Source organism: Garra rufa, chromosome 12 (assembly GCF_049309525.1).
Source record: "Garra rufa chromosome 12, GarRuf1.0, whole genome shotgun sequence".
Classification (NCBI taxonomy): domain Eukaryota; kingdom Metazoa; phylum Chordata; class Actinopteri; order Cypriniformes; family Cyprinidae; genus Garra; species Garra rufa.
Window position 1 is genome coordinate 13247500 of NC_133372.1, and position 19642 is coordinate 13267141.

At 35.8% G+C, this 19642-nt stretch overlaps 1 protein-coding gene across 1 annotated transcript in view; it reads right to left on the bottom strand.

Annotated features, from left to right (window-relative positions):
- inpp4ab (inositol polyphosphate-4-phosphatase type I Ab) overlaps positions 1-19642 on the bottom strand; it is a 77525-nt gene that overhangs the window by 30674 nt on the left and 27209 nt on the right. Inside the window, exons 2-8 of the mRNA XM_073852185.1 lie at positions 5639-5827; positions 5488-5532; positions 4917-5035; positions 1155-1271; positions 974-1053; positions 744-855; positions 551-641 (exon numbers count right to left, since the gene is read on the bottom strand). Coding sequence (XP_073708286.1) covers positions 551-641; positions 744-855; positions 974-1053; positions 1155-1271; positions 4917-5035; positions 5488-5532; positions 5639-5723 — 649 coding nt within the window. The 5' untranslated portion in view covers positions 5724-5827. The remainder of the gene's footprint in view (positions 1-550; positions 642-743; positions 856-973; positions 1054-1154; positions 1272-4916; positions 5036-5487; positions 5533-5638; positions 5828-19642) is intronic.

Below are 19642 nucleotides of genomic sequence, written 5' to 3' on the forward strand. Positions count from 1 at the left end.
TAAAATAGAACCCACTTATTTTTTAATATTTTTTACAATATACCTGTTTTTACAAAAACTTTTGCCAAATGTTTTGATTAAAAAGTCTGCTATAAATAGTGAAAATGCCCTTAGTTTAGATATTTTGTTGTGTTACGCAAATACATGTATACATTTTTAACTGTCGCGTCATATTTTGCCTAATTTTTAATTATTAGACATTTGTGAGTCCCAACCATTTGAGAGCTCATCATATGGAGATGGTGTTTTCAGGCAGGACAAAAATACACTGATCGAAAGTCCACAGTCACAGAACAACAGAACAAAGAACAAACAGATGCTTTTTCAAAGCAAAGAGCACTTCTAATGCTTCTAAATACTTCCTGTGAAGCCTGGGGTCCTAACTGAAGCCAAAATGAAGTGTTTGGCTTAAAAACATTTATCTTTGCTCTTGAAATCAATGAAACAGTTATATGCCCCACACATTCGGCCATAAACTACATTTCCATCGCAATGAATAAGTTTTAGGGTGTGAAAAATAAGCCATTCCTCTAGAGGCTGACATTCTTACCGGATCGTAGAAAGGAGTCTTTCCACAGAGAGGCGTATTTCGCACGGACTCCCACAGATTCTGTCAGACTCTCATCCACGGGGAGAACAGTCTGCAGCAATGGCACACGAAAGACCAAAAACATGTCAGAATGAGTAAAAAGTAGTGAACAAACATGCCGTTAGTCGGGTCACTGGCACATAGGAAGGCTTACCCTGCCATTGATGGTCTCTTGTAGTTGTTTGATTGGTGTATGCTGATCTCTCTTCTCCTCTAGCTGCCAGGCAATGACTGTAACACTACCCACATGCTTGTTTTCTGCTGACCTGAGGAAAATGATAACAGATGTCAATATATGCATATGCCTGCGTCCTTTTCAGCAATAAACCTCTACTAGGAGACTGCTCAAACTGTTGTGATTTCAAACAAAGGTGGCTGGATCACCTGAGAGGTAAGTTTAGTCTGTGGTTCTTTTCCAGCAGAAGATCCTTCACTGGGAACATCGCTGAGCCAAGAAGGTACATCTAGAAAGCAAGAAAAATAAAATAAAAGGACGAAAAGATTAAGAAAGAGTAGCAGAATCAGAGCTGTGCTTCTCATTTGTTGTGCGTGGTATGCATCTCACCGTTCCTTGTGAGCGATCTTTTACATCGTACACGGACAGCTTGACCTGTGTGTGCTGGTTAATGTGGGAGTCTTGGAAGAAAGCCACACTGCTGAGGAACATGGGATTATTCGTACCCTGTAAAACAAAGGTCAAACCATTTGTTTCAATTAGTCATCCATATCAGTCCGCATTGTTCTAGAAAAAACTTGACCACAAATGGTCAATGCTAGAGCTGGGCAAAAATATAGATTTTGTGATTAAAGGAACACTCCACTTTTTATGGAACTAGGTTCATTCTCCAACTCCCCCTGAGTTAATAAGTTGAGTTTTACCGTTTTGAAATCCATTCAGCCGTTCTCCTGTTCTGGCGATATCACTTTTAGCATAGCTTAGCATAGATCATTGAATCCTATTAGACCAATAGCATCGCGTTCAAAAACGACCAACGAGTTTCGATATTTGTCCTATTTAAAACTTGACTCTTCTGTAGTTATATCGTGTACTAAGACCGGCGGAAAATGTAAAGCTGCGATTTTCTAGGCCGATAAGGTTAGGAACTTCACTTCCATTCCGGCGTAATAGTCAAGGAAGTTTGCTGCTGTAATATGGACAAAGAAGGCACAGTAATATCACGCAGCAAATGTGCAAATGCTAACCTAACTGGGAACTAATTTCAGGCGCAGCGTGATATTACTCCGCCTGCTGCGTCCATATTACTGAAGCAAACTTCCTTGACTATTAAGCCGGAATGGGAGTGTAGTTCCTAATCTTATCGGCCTAGAAAATCGCATCTTTACATTTTCCGCCGGTCTTAGTACACGATATGACTGTAGAAGAGTCAAGTTTTAAATAGGACAAATACTGAAACTCGTTGGTCATTTTTGAACGCGATGCTATTGGTCTAATAGGATTCAATGATCTATGCTAAGCTATGCTAAAAGTGATATCGCCAGAACAGGAGAACAGCTGAATGGATTTCAAAATGGTAAAACTTAACTTATTAACTCGTGGGGAGTTGGAGAATGAGCCTATTTCCAAAAAAAGCGGAGTGTTCCTTTAACTGTAACCTTCATTTGATCAATCTTGATAATGATTCTTAAAAACCAACGACCAATCTATATGCCAGATTTCCTCTGAACATTAGGCAGAGTACCATAAAATAAGACAAACAAACAAACAAATAAAACAAACAAATGCGTCTTTTTATTGTGTACTTCAATTGACTTTTAATGAATTATTTAAAAAGGCTCACAAACACAAGATTTACCATCTGAATCAGAAGCTACAGTATGTTTTTTGTCCAAAGTTGTGAATTTAACCTATGCGCAAAACTGGAATAGAAGTCAAAAAGAGCAAAATCATCACTTCCTTATAAACTGCCACCAAATATCACTAAGAAAAGTAGGAGACGCCACTGAATATATACACTACCGGTCAAAAGTTTTTGAACGGTATAAGTTTGAATGTTTTTTAAATAAGTCTCATCCGCTCACCAAACCTGCATTTATTTGATCCAAAGTACAGTAAAATTGTACAGTGAAATATTTTTTACTATTTAAAATACAGTGTCTTGCAAAAGTATTCATACCCCTTCATTTTTGTCACATTTTGTTTTGTTGCAGCATTATGTTAAACTGCTTTAAATTAGTTTTTCCCCACATCAATTTACACTCCATACACCATAATAATGACAAAGCAAAAACCAGATTTGAATAATAAAATTTTTTATAAACCATATTAAAAATAAAACACTGAAATAAGTACATTGCATAAGTATTCATACCCTTAACTCCGTACATAGTTGAAGCACCTTCACAGCCTCAAGTCTTTTTGGGTATGATGTGACAAGCTTTGCACATCTGCATCTGGCAATTATCTGCCATTCTTTGCCTCACCTTTTCACCTCTCAAGCTCTGTCAGCTTGGATGGGGGCTGGCAGACATTAGAGTCCTAGTTGTTCCAATCGTCTTCCATTATGAATAATGCTTCTGTGAACCTTCAATGTTGCAGATTTTTTTTCTGAATTCTTCCCTAGATCATTGCCTTAACGCAAGTCTGTCACTGAGTTCTACAGGCAGTTATCTTGACCTCAGGACTTTTTTTTGCTCCGATATGCATTTTCAGCTGTTAGACCTTTTCTGAGAGGTGTGTGCCTTTCTAAATCATACTCATTCAAATGAATTTGCCACAGTTTAACTCCACTCGAAGTGTAGTAACATCTAGAAGCAATATGAATGCTCCTGAGCTAAATTTCGAGTGTCCCAGAAAAGGGTATGAATACTTATGCAACAGGATCTTTTCAGTTTTTTTATTTTTAATAAATTTGCACAAATGTTAAAAACCAATTTTTTGCGTTGCCATTATGGAGTAGGGAGCGTAGATTTATGTGGGAAAAAAGTAATTTAAAGTAGTTTAACACAAGGCAGCAACATAAAATGTGAAAAAAAAATGAAGGGGTATGAATAATTTCGCAAGGCACTGTAACTGTTTTCTATTTGAATATATTTTAAAATGTTATTTATTCCTGTGATTTCATAGCTCTCATAGCTTTCATAGAGTTTTTAGCATCGTTACTCCAGTCACATGGTCCTTCAGAGATAATTCAGAAATCATTCTAATATTATGATTTGCTGCTCAAAAAACGTATTATTATTATTATTATTATTATTATGTTGAAAACAGCCGAGTAGAATTTTTCAGGTTTCTTTGATCAATAGAAAGTTCAGAAAAGCATTTGTCTGAAATAAAAATCTTTTTGTAACAATATAAATGTCTCTTTATCTTTTTTGATCAATTTAAAGCATCCTTACTAAATAAAATATTTATTTCATTTTTTTTTTAAATAGTCAACTTTTGACTGGTAGTGTATATTAAATTACTTGTGAATTTATTTGGCAAATGTGTTTTATCTCCTATTATTTACATTTACTTTTTTTTGCACAAGTCAAACTACCTCAAGTGAGTGTAAAAACTTTTTTGCGCATTTAGGACTTAATTCCCCGAAATTTGGTGTTTCCGTCACTTGCTTCTGATGTGACACTCCAAAATGCTCATAAAAACAGGATTACAAAAACATAGATACATGAACTAAATTAACTATTTGATTTCTTTTTCAACAAATCCTATTGCTTTAAAATCCTGAAAAAAATTAGTACAGTTTCCAGGAAAATACTACGCAGCAAAACTGCAACATCAGCATATTAAAATGATCTCAGATGAATTGTGCGACACTGAAAACAAATTTTTCGGCCGATATTTGAAAAATTGTAATTATCTGAATCTGGCAATACGTTTTTTTGTTGGCTGATGTGTCATAAATGGGACTTTTATTTTGACAGCGCCGAGAACGCCAGTGTCTGAGTACACAGTGGTACTCTTGTAAATATGCGGTGGAAACTGACATGGAGGAGACAAAATTGTTGAATAAAGTCATTATTTTTGTTTTCTTTGCGAACAAAAAGTATTCTCGTAGCTTCATAAAGTTAAGGTTGAACCACTGATGTCACATACTATTTTAATTATGTCCTTACTACCTTTCTGGGCCTTGAATGTAGTGCTGTCTATGCAGGGTCAGAAAGCTCTTGGATTTGATAAAAAAAAAAACAACAACCTTAAATTGTGTTCTGAAGATGACAAAGGTCTTACAGGTTTGGAATGATATGAAGGGGAGTAATTAATGACAGAATTTTCTTTTTTGGGTGAACTATCCCTTTAAAAGGTGAAATAGCTATAACATTAATATGCCCAAATGAATCAATTTACAGAATCTGAATCGCTCACCTCAATGATTTCTGTCTGTGCATGTTTGGTCCAGAAAGCCTGAGGAGGTGTGGTACAGCTCACAGCAACAAAACTGTTGGGTTTGCGGTCCAGAGACGGCGTGGTTAGCTCGCTGCAGACTATACAATCACACACAAGCACATATACATTTACATTCAGGGTCACGACAGTGTGAAGATTTTCCACAAGAAGCATTGTATATATGAATGAGCTACAGTGCACCTCAAGTGTTATTTGTAAAGACCAGCCGGTTCTTAGTGATATAATCAGACCTCCACTGTTAAACCACTTTATTTACAACTTATGAGAGATAGAGGCAGTCACTTAATACAAACGCAGCTGCTTTAGTGGTTAACTTCACTTAAGCATACAGTAGGACACTCAAAGAAATATTTATACTACTGTTCAGCGTCATTTACAGTACAGTCTATGATCAGATCTGTTAGCCAGCTGAACCATTAGATCTCCAGTAGTGATGACTGCTAATGGAAAAGTGCTCATTTGTGGTGCCATTTCTGTTGCTTTAGAACAATTTTGAGGATGGGATGGTTGGAAAAAAATCAAGACAGACCTAGACTGAACTCTAGTACTGGCTCATCTGGATCTTGACTGTTTCCTAGAAAGAGGAGAAAGAGCTTATATAATTCTGACTTAATGTAATGTAAAGTAAAATCAAATACAAGATTATATCAAAAGACAAGCTGAGAAGTACTACTGTATACCTTCCAATGCTAGTCCAAGCATCTCTGAGGAAAGCTCGAAAGTGTTCGACCTGTACACCGACCACGGCCGTTCCCTCCGTGACATTTTGGCAGGATGTTTGTGTGTGTGTGTGTGTTGAAGTAACAGGAGTGGTGGAAACCCACACACAGCCAGACACACTCCTGTGTGGCCGTTTCCGCCTCTGTTATCTGAGAGCAAGAGAAAGAAAGAGAAATACTTTTTTTCAGAAATGGTGAAAACGCAGGAACATTAAAGTAGTGTTTGACAAACAACTGAACTTCACAAGACCACTTTTCCTACAGGCACCACTGGATGGTTTTAGAGTACAATCGCAGCTTCCAGAATTGAAATAGAAACAATCCGTTGAGGGTTGCTTCCTTTCAACTATTTAACTTTTGAAAAATTCCACTATTTGAAAAATTCTGTATTAGCAATATCCTTTGCTCTGCTTCTGGGGTTGTTAAATACTAGGGATGGGACAATACACCTACCTTCCGATTCAATACTATCACAATACTTCCGTGCCGATACGTATATATTATGTATTAAGAAATTTTTTAAGAATTTCAATTCTAAAAGTATTGCGTTTCAATATTGCTATTAGGACTGGTACAATATTCTGCCGATTCAAATGTTCAACAAAATGAATAGAAAATATTTTCTGAAATAAAATAAAGTGCTATGTTATATTTGTAAACTGTTTTAGTCATGTTTTCCCAGCAAAACAAATTTTACTCTATTTACCACAAAGTATATTTTGGTCATCCCATTAAAAATAACATTCAAATTGGATCATTTTAGAGCTTTAAAGTCCTCAGAGTGCTGGAAGCTGGTTTTAGCTGGTCTCCCAGCCTGGCCACCTTGCTGACCAGCTATGACCAGCTAAAACCAGCCTGGTTGACCAGCTAAAATCAGCCAACCAGCCTAGTTTTTTTTCAGCAGGGGTACAAACCCTGAAATAAATAACGTATTATTATTTCTACTACAAGGTTATAGTTAGCAATAATACTTCTGGTTTTCTGACGTAAATCAGCGCTGTTTATAACAGACAATTCTAGGTATAATTCAAATGATTCTCACTAGATCTTGCAGCAGCCGTTTTCATTGTGTGGCAAATTCAAACTAGGGCTGCTCGTTTTTTGGCAAAAATCATAATCATGATTATTTAATATTAAGCACAGAGATGGCAAAAGGATTTGTTGCCGCTTTAAGTGCCACATGGATGCAATATACTGTTAGACACGTATTTTACGTGATTACATGATTTTGCTGATTTGCATGTGAAATTAGGCTTTTATGGAGGAGTGAAAGCACACCACTAGTAAGGGAATGGGGCGCAATAATCGTTTCATCTCGATTACTGCATTTTCATGGTTTAAAGCTGAAATTGAAACAGAAACGATTAATTGCACAGCCCTAATTCAAACACTTCTTACAGGATCTCGCAGCACTGTGCAGTAACAGTAGGCCTGTCACGATAACAAATTTTGCTGGACGATAAATTGTCCAAGAAATTATCGCGATAAACGATAATATTGTCGATCTGAGACCATTTTCATCTAGAATAATGATAATGGCATAATAATGCACATATACGCCTTTCAAAATTCAAAAACGTTTATTTTTAGACTATTTAACACTGAAAATGGAAAACATTTTAAATATCCACAATAACAATGAACAAAACAACCAAAAACAATAAAAGCAATGGACTCTCAGTCTCTGTTAACAAAAAAAAAAAAAAAAAATTCCCATCTGGGAAAACTGCAACGGATGATTGTGTTTTAGGTGCATGTGCATGTTTGTTGTGTTACCGGTTTTAGTCGATACTGTTTTACAACAAATGCGACATACCGGCTCGCTCAGGTTAAGTGGTTCACCACGGTCATTCGGTTTGAATCCGAAGTGCTCCCACACGGCAGCTGGCGCGTTTGGCTTTGAAACCAATTCCATGTCACAACTTGCGTCTCGTCTTTTTGCTCTTCTCTGCAGTCGCCTCAAGCACTCCCGCCTTCCCACACAAAGTCCATGTGACTGACAAGCGCCGCCTCCCCACACAGAAGACAATGCAACTGACAAGAGGGTTCGCTTCTCCTACGCTAAGGAAACGAGAGTTGTCATTCAGTCGCGGATAACAAACAAGTATGCAAATGAAATTATCGCGGCCGGAAAAATTATCGAGGTCATTTTTTTTATCGTGCGATTAATCGATTTATCGACTATCGCGACAGGCCTAAGTAACAGTGTCACAAAACCAACTTGGCAACTTGGTTCTTTTCATTCAGTTAGAGGTCATGCTGTGATGTATCGATCTCCTGTTGGTCACTTGGTGTCATGTGATGCGAATTCGCAGGTCAGAGTTTACTAAGCTTGAACTTTGGAACGCAGCGAAATACGAAAACTTTCCGGTCTGACGCATTAGCATGCGTATGAATGAAAGTCAATGGAACAAAAAGTGCAGTGTGACCGCGCCTAAGCTGTTTTGAGCTCGTACAAGTTTGTTTGCTTTGCGGTCTGAGCTGATAAACGACCCGCACTGCGCAGCTAAAACGTAGCGCAGTTTAGCTTCGATTTAGTTTAGTTTGCCATTAGATTTTTCTCATATGCAACAGAAATGGCAGCGCTTATGAGTTGAACAACGCAGTGGTCATACCAGTGCGACCACTCACAAAAATTAGTCCCATCGGCAGAAAAAAATTGTCTCAAAACGTCTAGAGCCCTGAGAGAGCAGATGACTCTGAATGCTTTCTAATCGCTCTCGCAGTACTTTGATGTCATACGCCGATCGTCTGCGCGTTGCTGCTTAAAGTGCAACAACTTTTTCCTACCACCTTTTAGGAAAAAGTTAAATAATTAAATATAAATAAATTCTGAGGAAAACCAATGGATTTTTAAATCATTTAAAAAAGAATTGCGATAGTTAGGTGTATTGATTTTTTTCTCTCACCCCTATTAAATACAAGAAATAAATTCAACTGTGAGATTTATTGAGAAGGCAACGTATGGCAGAGACATTCAGAACAGATAAAACCAGTGAACCAGATGGCACTGCTCTGAAGAAGCCTGTCTAATACACCTCCTCCACTCGCTTCTATGATTATTTTATATCCCTAAATAAGCAAAATTTGTATACCTTCAAAACTACTACGTCAGAAAGAAAGGGCTGCCCGCCCACATGTGATAAAGAGAGTTCCTATTCTCTACATATATTTACCCATCTAGATTTTTCAAGCACTTGAAATAACTTCTATGAATCATTTGTGCCTCTAGTAGGCATATAGATAACTTCATAACGTTAACAGACATGGTTGATGAACAGAACCTTGCATGCCCACCCTGCCCACATCATACTGTATGAGTCAAACATGAACAAGAGGAACTGATGTTAAATCCAACACACACACACACACACACACACACACACACACACACACACACACACACACACACACACACACACACACACACACACACACACACACACACACACACACACACACACACACACACACACACACACACACACACACACACACACACCTAATCTCAACAAATGCACTGTTTAGAAATTCACATAGTGTGGTCCAAAGGTCTGAGAGTACATTTTATATCTGGGATTTATTTTACGTAGACATGGAAATAAATAAAGTTTTAGGGGAACTTACCAAGAGTATAAAAAGAAGAAAAAGAAAAAAGTTATAGCCTACTGGAAATATAATTTATATAAATAAAATTGTTGTGAGAATTCTCACACAAATGTCTCAACCACAGACTGCAAAAACAGCAGTGATAACAGGGCAGTATGTGAATGGTGTGTGTGTGTGTGTGTGTGTGTTTGGATGCAGTATGTTGTGGCAGCTTGCTGACTGCATGTTGAGCTGCAAGCACGTGTCTGTGTCTTTTTCACATCAGAACATTGTGGAGGAGAGAGATTCCCCTCCTTAATTCATCTTCTCACTATACTTCCTGTGAGAAAACAGTGGGTAATAAGTACTATCTATCTTTACGAATCATCTTTTAATGGTCTTAGGTTAACCATCAAAAATTATTCAGACAACTGACAGAAATACGACAGAAAATGTCATAAATTCTGCTCAGCTGGTTGTCTCCATGGAGATGACGTTTTATGGTATTGTCACTCTCTGTGGGATTGGTCTTTCACTGCTGCTAAAACACAAAAAAATAAAATAAAATACAAGACCTGCTGTGGGAGATTAATAAAGCAAGTGGGCTGCAAACTTTCACTTGCTATTGACACAACCACAATGACCCTTTTCTGCAGCTTCTGCAAAAGCTGTGACAAAAAAAACAAGTTATGAAAGTCGTGAGGCATCAAAATGTAAAATTCTTGACTTAAAATCCTAGATTTAACTTAAAATTAATATATTTCAAATTTGTTTGGAACAAATTCTTATCATCATCATCATCAACATTATTATTGATAGCAAGTCAGTCAATGTTATCATACCTGTTCTTTTGTTTCTATGTTCCATGGCAATACTGACTTCTAAAATTGACTTCTGACTAAAATGAGCACCTTTTGTACCTTCTTAAAGCCAACAATGGACAATAGACCTTTTTTACAGGAACCGTAGCAGGTTGTTTAGTAACAGAAGCTTCTCTGCCACATGCGAGACAATTCCTCTTATGTTATTTAATGAGATTTTGCATTTAATAGCCTTGTAGCCTCTACGCGAACATGGCTAAAATGTTTTATTTATGCACTAATAAAAAAGATAGTGATCACTGCTGGGCATGAGGACTTTCTTGCACAGCAGGAGAGCACAAATCTAAACTGAATTAGCAATTGGGCTTAACACTTGGAATAGGTTTCTTTAGATTTAGCAAGTTTTCTTATGCTGTTAGGCTTGATTTGGATTCCTTCACAAGAGTCTCACCACACAGAGAGGTGGAATCTGGATTGTATCTTCCGCAAACTACTTTTTTGCAAACTACGATGTCTTTTTAAATAACGACAAATATCACCATTAGGCATTTAAACCTATGCTATGCTTTTTTAAAATAGTATATGCAATCCTTTAGTAAATAGCCTGACATTTTCAACTACTATCATATATGATGATGTTTGACCTAAAAAAAATCTGTCAGCTACAATGTGATATCTGTCTACATTACTTTTAATAAAGGAATAGTTTTTGAACAGTTAGATTTTAAAGAATTTTGAAAAACATTTTAAAAATGTTTTTTAAAGAATTCTCTTCTGCTCAGCCTGCATTCATTTGAACATATAGCAAAAGCATTAATACTGCAATACTGAAATATTTTTACTATTTAAAATAACTGCTACTATTGGAATTTCTATTTGAATACATTTATTTTAAAATGTAGTTAAGAATTTTCAGCATCATTACTCCAGTCTTCAGTGTCACATGATCCTTCAGAAGCTATTATAATATGCTGATTTGCTGTTCAAGAAATGTTATTTTTTATTATTATCAATATTTAAAACAGTTAAGTATTTTTTTTTTTCAGGATTCTTTGATAAATAGAAACATCCGAAGATCAGCATTTATCTGAAATAAAAAGCTTTGTAACATTATATACTATACCATTCAAAATCTTGGAGTCACTATAAATTTTTTGGGGGGAAAAGAATTTATAGAAATTAATACTTTTATTTACCAAGGATGCTTTAAATTGATCAAAAGTGACGATAAAGGCATTTATATTGTTACAAAAGATTTCTATTTCAGATAAATGCTGTTCTTTTAAATGTTCTATTCATCAAAGAAACCTGAAAAAGAATATTCAGCCGTTTCAAACATTATACTAATAAATAAATAAATAGATTTTTTGCAGCAAATCAGAATATTAGAATGATTTCTGAAGGATCATGTGACTGGAGTATTGATGCAAAAAATTCAGCTTTGGAATCTAAATTGCATTCTAAAATATATTCAAATAGAAAACAGTTATTTTAAATAGTAAAAATATTTCAAAACTTTACTGTTTTTGCTGTGCTTTGGATCAAAGAAAGACAGGGTTGGTGAGCAGAAAGACTAAAAACTTTACTGTTCAAAACTTTTGACTGGTATATGTGCCACATCTTCAGCAAACGGAAATGACAAATGACTGTTTTCGAACAGGTTTCTTCAATGTTTGCCATTGGACAGTTACACAGGCAGACTTGTCTTAGATCCATGCAACTGGTTAGGTCAGTGTTGCAGTTTCTAGTTAGCTGGGATGGCCAAATAAACATTGACACTCCTTGTCAAAAGGACGGTTCACCTAAAAATGAAAAGTTGATGTTTATCTGCTTACCCCCAGGGCATCCAAGACGTAGGTGACTTTGTTTCATGCTCTGGCTGTTGTAAACACACTCAGGACAGTTGGACATTGCGGTGGATCAGAGGTAAAAAAATGATATAAATTACTGTTCAGTTTCTTGCACAGATCAATTGTTTCGCATCTTAACACCTCAATGTACTGTTACGAGCTACAAGGTTTAATTTGGTTCTGTCTGTGTATGTTTTTTGTCTCTCAAAGCCATTGGTCCGATTGACTGCTATTATATGACTGACAGACTGCAACAGTTTGAGTTAAAAATCGTTGTTTGTGCTCTACTGAAGAAACAAAGTCACCTACATCTTGGATGCCCTGGGGGTAAGCAGATAAACATCAAATCCTTCAAACATAATCTAGTGCTACATGAACTGAAAGACTGCTTTCATGATGATTTATGAAGGTAAATGTTTATGATTTCAGTCATTTCAAATCAAATGCACTGGTTACAGACAGTGCTTGACAACCATGGCCGAATCCAAACTTCTTGGTCTCAGTGGATCAGAAAGAGACATTAACACCAATATTGAGTGCCATATATAGGTCCTGGAGACCCCACCAGATTTATGAGTCACATGAACTGGAACAGGAAGACAGGGAGAGCTTTTTCAGATAATCCCTATGGACTACCTGACACACTTTTTCTTCATGTGTCCTGCTGAAAACGGCACACAAATTCTAACAGACTCCTCCAAGTGAGTATGAAATACTGTAGGAGTCCAATGTCGTTTCAAAGCAAGAAATGCTTCAGCAAACACTAGCAGTTGTCTTCTTTTAGTGTGTTGGTTTCCTGCAGAGGGCATAGAGAGTTGAAGTGAAAACACTTTTCACTTCTCTCTTGCTGGTTACAGCATTTTTCATGTGTAACAGAGAGGAACTTAATATAAGATGCAGCTGGTTGCCCCAAACCTCCTTAAATGGCCGAGATATTTCCTTTTGTCTTCGATCTACCTGAGGTGACAGCAGCAGGCTTTAATTAAAAGGTTAGTTTACTCAAAAAAGAAAATTATCATCATTTACTTACCCTCATGCTGCTTTAAATCCATAATACTTTCATTTATCTTTGACACACAAATGAAGATATTTTAAAAGAAATCTGAGAGGTTAAAATCCATTCCAGTTAAACTATCAATCTATATTAATTGAGCAGTTTAATCCAAGTCCTCTGAATAATCAAGGTCTATTACAGTAAACCACTGCTCAAAGGTCTGTCATAGGTCGGCTCATCATGTTTTCCATCATCTTTATGAACTTTAGCTTAAAATAGCTGAACATTTTGTTGGATGGAATTTAAAATGGATGCTAAATTTTCTTTTTTGGTTTCCCTTTAACAAACTGCCATGTGACGTATATAAGACCCTGACTATAAAGTCTACTTTTAAAGTATGAAACCAAAGGCTGCTGCTTAAAATTCAAAGATATTTTTCTTCAGAGATAAGCATGGCCAAAACAAGCTTTACTCTTTTCAAATATCCATGAGAGAGACAGAGAAAGAGTGAAGAAAAATTAGTGTTTGTTTTAGATGACTTTTTCCACAGGCACTGAGTCAGGAGAAGAACAGAGGCTGGATACCGTAAAAGGGCAAACCTAGTTTCCCAGTTTTCACTTTCTGTCTGACTGCCAAACCTCAAACCCATGGTCCTTCTCCTCTTACACTCAGAAGCTTTCTCTCTTTCACACAAACGCACACACACACAGAGTAAAATGACAAGATGTTAAGAAGGTGAATGGCCTGAACCTCCCTCAGATGTTCTTCTGTACCTTTAGTTAAACTTCCCACACAGAGAGAGAGAAAGAGAGAGTTAACAAACCAAGTTCAACATGATCCAGAACTGATCATCTCTATAACACATCAGTGTCTCCTTTCCTCTTCCCACACACCTCTCATTTACAGCTGCATCACTTCCTCCCACACTCACACTCAGGTAAAACTTTCTACAGTATTAAACTGTCATTTTTACCCTGTCTCAAGCACTGTCAACCCCAAACCATCTTTCGATTTAAAAATGTTCAACAATGGAACAGTTCACCAAATAATATACCACAAAATATAACATTCGTCAAACCCCAAAACAACCCAATCTTATCCTGCTTTTCATAAACAAGCAAGTTTCTAGTAATTGAGTATATACAGTGGTGGCCAAAATGATTAGAACACTAGTGTTTTCACCAGCTAAAAAATGGTTTTAAATCAGTTGTTTCCTACTGACACACTACAGCAAAAGATATAGACCAATTATAGGTTTGTAAACATTCAGGATGTGCGCGCATCATGGTTGCAGAAAACCCGGGAGAGCTAGCCTTTATGGCTAGAGAATTACACGGTTATGGTACAAATTAGTTAAATTAAAAAATATATATATATATTATAGATTTTCCGAGACTGATTCCATTCGGAATAGGCCGCAAGGGTCGATTAACAAAGCTGAGTACTCATTCTGTGCGTCAGGTGCAAAACCTGGCTTCAAAAAACAGATGCATGAGTGCTGCCAGAATTGCTTTAAAAGGTTGCAGAAGTAGAAGGTCAGCTTGTCAGTGCTCAGACCATACGCCACACACTGCAACAAGTTGGTTTGCATGGGCGTCGTCCAAGAAGGAAGCCTCTCCTGAAGCTGGCTCACAAGAAAGCCTGCAAACAGTTTGCTGAAGACAACCTGTCCAAGGGCATTAATTACTTGAACCATGTCCTATGGTCTGATGAGACTAAAGCTGCATTCACACTAGCAGCGACTTTTGGCACTGCATGTTGCCAGAGGCTGGCAATGAGGTTTCTAGTGGGCGTTTTCACTATTGGTTGCCTTGACAGCGAATCAAGTTTCCTGCCGCTAAATACATTTGAGGCAAAAGACTAAATTTAATATAAATATAAATTAAATCCATACATACAAACAAAAATGAATGAGAAGCAGAGCCTACTTTTTTCTATTGTATATGTTTATCTACAGCTGAGAGGAGAACGATCACATGAGCTCAACCATCTTCTTTCCTATTGGCTGTCGCTCCAGAAAGTCGCTTTTCATTTGCATAAAGTTAAAGGATTCTGAACGGCACGACAAAATATATTCAAGTTTAATTTCTATAGTATTGTCCCTTGAGAAGATGTACCAAAATTGTTGCTGAAATGTGAGGGGTGTACTCACTTTTGTGAGACACTTTAAAACCATTTTTAGCAGGTAAAAATACTAGTGTTCTAATAATTTTGGCCACCACTGTAGTTACAGTCTTTTACATAGAAATACACATATTAGCGATCGACTGATATATTCACAATTCTTATTTTTATTTAGATTTAGATTACTATTAGCATCACTTAGCAGTTACTTGAAGGGAAGTATTAGGTCATCAACATAACCTTAAGAGTGTAATCTATTTAAAGAGAGTGCTTTCCCTTTAAGAACACATGTTGGAATTGAACAACAGCTGTGTGCATTAGTGCATAAAAATGAGTTAATTCTATTTTCTAACTGAAGCGCTTTTTTCTAATGCATATTTCAAATGACATTATCTTTCTGTACATTGTAATGATGTACATTGATTGATGTTCAAACATACATATACATATACGCTGCTGTGACATTTCTCCATCACTGGACATTGTGCCACAAAAGAGGCTATTTAGAACCAGGTCACAAAGATTTAGTCATTTCCTTGTTTTTTGGTGTGCACATTATCACACTCGCAATCTTGCACTGTTTACTAGCTCAGAATCCAGCAAGACCTCCTCTTTTCCACCAAATCACTCCTCCTTCATTGTGTTCTTGACTGTTGTCATAACCTTTGTGGATAAGATGTGATGTGGATAAGATATGAATGTGTATTAGATATGAAGTAAGCCTGTGGAATTTTTTAGTGTCCAAACCATTTGCATCCTTATTATTAAAGCTGTTATTCAAGGCATTACATCTGCCTCAAGCTTTAGAGCCTAGTTTCAAAATAAACCAGTGTGTTAAAGTTTCTAGGGTAGTGGAGGATGTCTGAGAACCAGGGGAAAAAACATTGAGAACAGTAAGTTTATAGGTTAATAATAGTCCTCTCCTAATGTTTTGTGTCAGAGTGACGTCCTGAGAAACTTCCACTATGTAAAATCTCCAGATGGCCTCACCAGCATTAGAGAGACACTGATCTATGAGCTTGAGTAGCAAACACTGCACTGAGAATTGTGTGTGATGGAGAGATAAATAGGAAGAAAAAGAGAGGGATGGAGAGACCCCTTGTGCGAGCGTGTATGTGTTTTTGTGCTCAGGAACAAAAAAAAGCTACCCCTCCTTTTAGGTGGTCTGTTCATCCAATTGGAGCTTGCATAATTTCTTTAGAGGACAACCACAGATGTTACCCTTTGAGATGAAAATGAGCAACAGCCATTTTTCCCCCAGCATGAGCTCATAAACACACAAACACAAAGCATTATTCTTTTTTGCATTCATATGTTTCGCATATATAACTTGTATAACATTTTAACAGTTTTATAGAAACTCTTAAGGTTTTGGTTTCCTTACAGTGCCAGCCATAGGAAACAAATAAATAACCTCAGATAACAAATTGAAACTGAAACTAGGCTTGTCAACAGACTCAAATATTTTATGTAAATCATGCCATGAAGTGCATATTTTTTTCCATAGAAGTTTGTTATTGTTAACTAAAACTAATAGTATTAAATATAATTGTTAGTATAAATAAAGCTAAAATAAAATAAAATATAAAATTAGATGAAACAAATTGCATTTTAAGTGTCTTCAGGGTTAGGTTAACAATATTATATTTTAATCCATCTTCATTTAAATTAACTGATATAGATTCTTAAAGTATTCTTTAATCTCTTAGTCAAAGCAGTCAATAAAATGTCATGCTACATTACATTTACCTCAGGAAAGCCATTTTATGTCCATAGCTTGATAGTTAACTAGAAAAAATATATATATACACACTATATTACAAACTCAATATATATATATATATATATTTTTTTTTATTTACTTATTACCTATTAGTAATGTCTTATTTAATACATTTTAAATAAACCTGTCATGAAACAATTGTTTTTATTGCAGGCACTGTTTAAAGGATCAGTTCATTTCCAGAACAAAAATTTACAGATAATGTACTCACCCTCTTGTCATCCAAGATGTTCATGTCTTTCTTTCTTCAGTTGTAAAGAAATTATGGTTTTTGTTTTTTTTTGACGAAAACATTTTGGGATTTCTCTCCATGTAATGGATTTCTATGGTGCCCCCAAATTTGAATTTCCAAAATGCAGTTTAAATGCAGCTTCAAAGGGCTCTAAACGATCCCAGCCGAGAAATAAGGTATTATCTAGTGAAACAATAATAATAATAAAAAAAGACAATTTCTATACTTTTTAACCTTAAACGCTTGTCTTTTTCCCGGTCATGACAGTTAGGGTACATCTAAAAACTCCCGTCTCATTTTCTCCTCCAACTTTAAAAGCATCCTACATCGCTGTTTTACCTTTTTTTGTAAAGGGTTTTTGATCTTCTTTGTATGTTGACTTTGTAAACTCTGGGTTGGTACTTCTGCAACAATGTAGGCCGATTTTGAAGTTGTAGAAGAAAATGAGGCAGGAGTTTTTAGACATACCCTAACTGTCATGACCGGAAAAAAAAAAAAAAAGTTCACACAGAGCCAAGACCAGCATAGACAAGATGAGTGTTTGAGGTTAAAAAGTATATAAATTGTCATTTAAAAAAAAAAAATTAACAGATTGTTTCGCTTCTGCATTTAAACTGCATTTTGGAACTGCATCAAACTCACGGGCACCATAGAAGTCCACGACATGGAGAGAAATCCTGAAATGTTTTCCTGAAAAAACATAGTATCTTTACGACTGAGGAAATAAAGACATGAACATCTTGGATGACGGGGGCGAGTACATTATCTGTAAATTTTTGTTCTGGAAGTGAACTAACCTTTTAGTTGTTCACAATTCAACAACAAACTAGAGTAAAAATATAATTGTTATTAAATATAAAAATGTCCTTACATGCAATTTAAATGTTTGTTTTTGAGTGTTGATTAATACATTCAAAAATAAATCGAAATTGAATTTAATAGTTTGGACCTTGATGTTAATTTTAACCTTTACAGTAATGTACCAACTGAGAGAAAGTGCATTAGTTGAGCGATTTTTTTTCCTCTTTTCCCATTTACTGTACTTGCTATATATTAGGGCTGGGCAATTTGGCTTAGAATCAAAATCTCGATTAATTGAACATTCTAACCCGATTACGATTAATGAACGATTATTTTATTTATTAATAAAATTATATTTAATTATATTTATATAATATTTATTTTTTTGCCCTCATAGTTCACTGACAAGTTTTGTACAGTAAATATGCTCACATATTACAAGCGAGAGATTTTTGGATGAAGGGTGCATTACTTGATTTTAAAATAATTGAAGGAAACACACTATCTACGATCTATGATTATTAAATGAACATCAGTGTTGAACAACTGAAATTAAAGCAAGCATTGCTTAAAACGAAAAGTCACATTTTTCTTTAATTAGTGAAAATAAATAACTTGCACTATTGGAAACAAAATAAATAATTTTCAATGTTTTTCATATTAAAAGTAGAAAATAAGCAGTATCTCCTCTAAATAAAATTACCCTTGTATATCCTGTAAATACTTTTTACTGTATAAATACTGTTTAAGCTCTCCATCGACATGTCGGCGGAATAACGGAACGGAGCGCTTGTGTTTTTTAAAGGGAAAGTAATTGAAATAATCTTCCTGGAAAAATTTTAACGATTATAGGTTCTGAATGTCGATTTCGATTATTTTTCGATTAATCGCCCAGCCCTACTATATATCCAAACAAATCATATCCATTTGAGATAAGAAACAAATCAAATCAAGAGCTTGTAAATTGGAATCAGATCAGTACATGAAATGTGTGAATATCTAGCATTAGTTGAACTAACTGAAATAAAGTTTCAGTTGAAGTAGTAAAGTGACTTAAATTAAACAATGAATTAAAGCTATTATATGAACTAAAGAAACAAAAAAAAAAATGACAAAAGCACACAACAATTACTTAAATTTACACTAAAATTAAAATGAAACCTAAAAAAACGGCTCATATACATCTAAAATACTACAATAATACTGTTCCATAGTTAATGTGTTTCGATGACACCCTTAGCGGAATGCAGAGGGAATGTCTCTACTCCCTACCTACATGTAACAAAAAATGTTTGGCTGCTGTCAGATGATTTAATTAATAAAAGTATAAAAACAAATAACACATTCTAACTACTAGCAAATCATCAGATGAAGAAACTGCTGTCAAAATTCTTTGTAAAACACTTTTAGCATCAAAAGGCTTGAGATTTTGTTTAAAGGTGCCATAGAATGGAAAACTGTGTTTACCTTGGCATAGTTAAATAATAACAGTTCAGTACATGGACATGACATACCATGAGTCTCAAACACCATCGTTTCCTCCTTCTTATATGAATCTGGTGTTTGCAAAAGACCACAGAAAAATAGGTCAATTCCAACATAACACCGACTGTTACGCAATAGTCCCGGGATCGTTAATAGTTACGCCCCCAACATTTGCATCGCCCAATCATCGGTAACGTCAGCACATCAGTAAAACAAGGCAAGCCACTGAAGGGACACGGTTAGCTTGTTACATTGCAGTACAAAAGATTTCACTTACCACATAAACA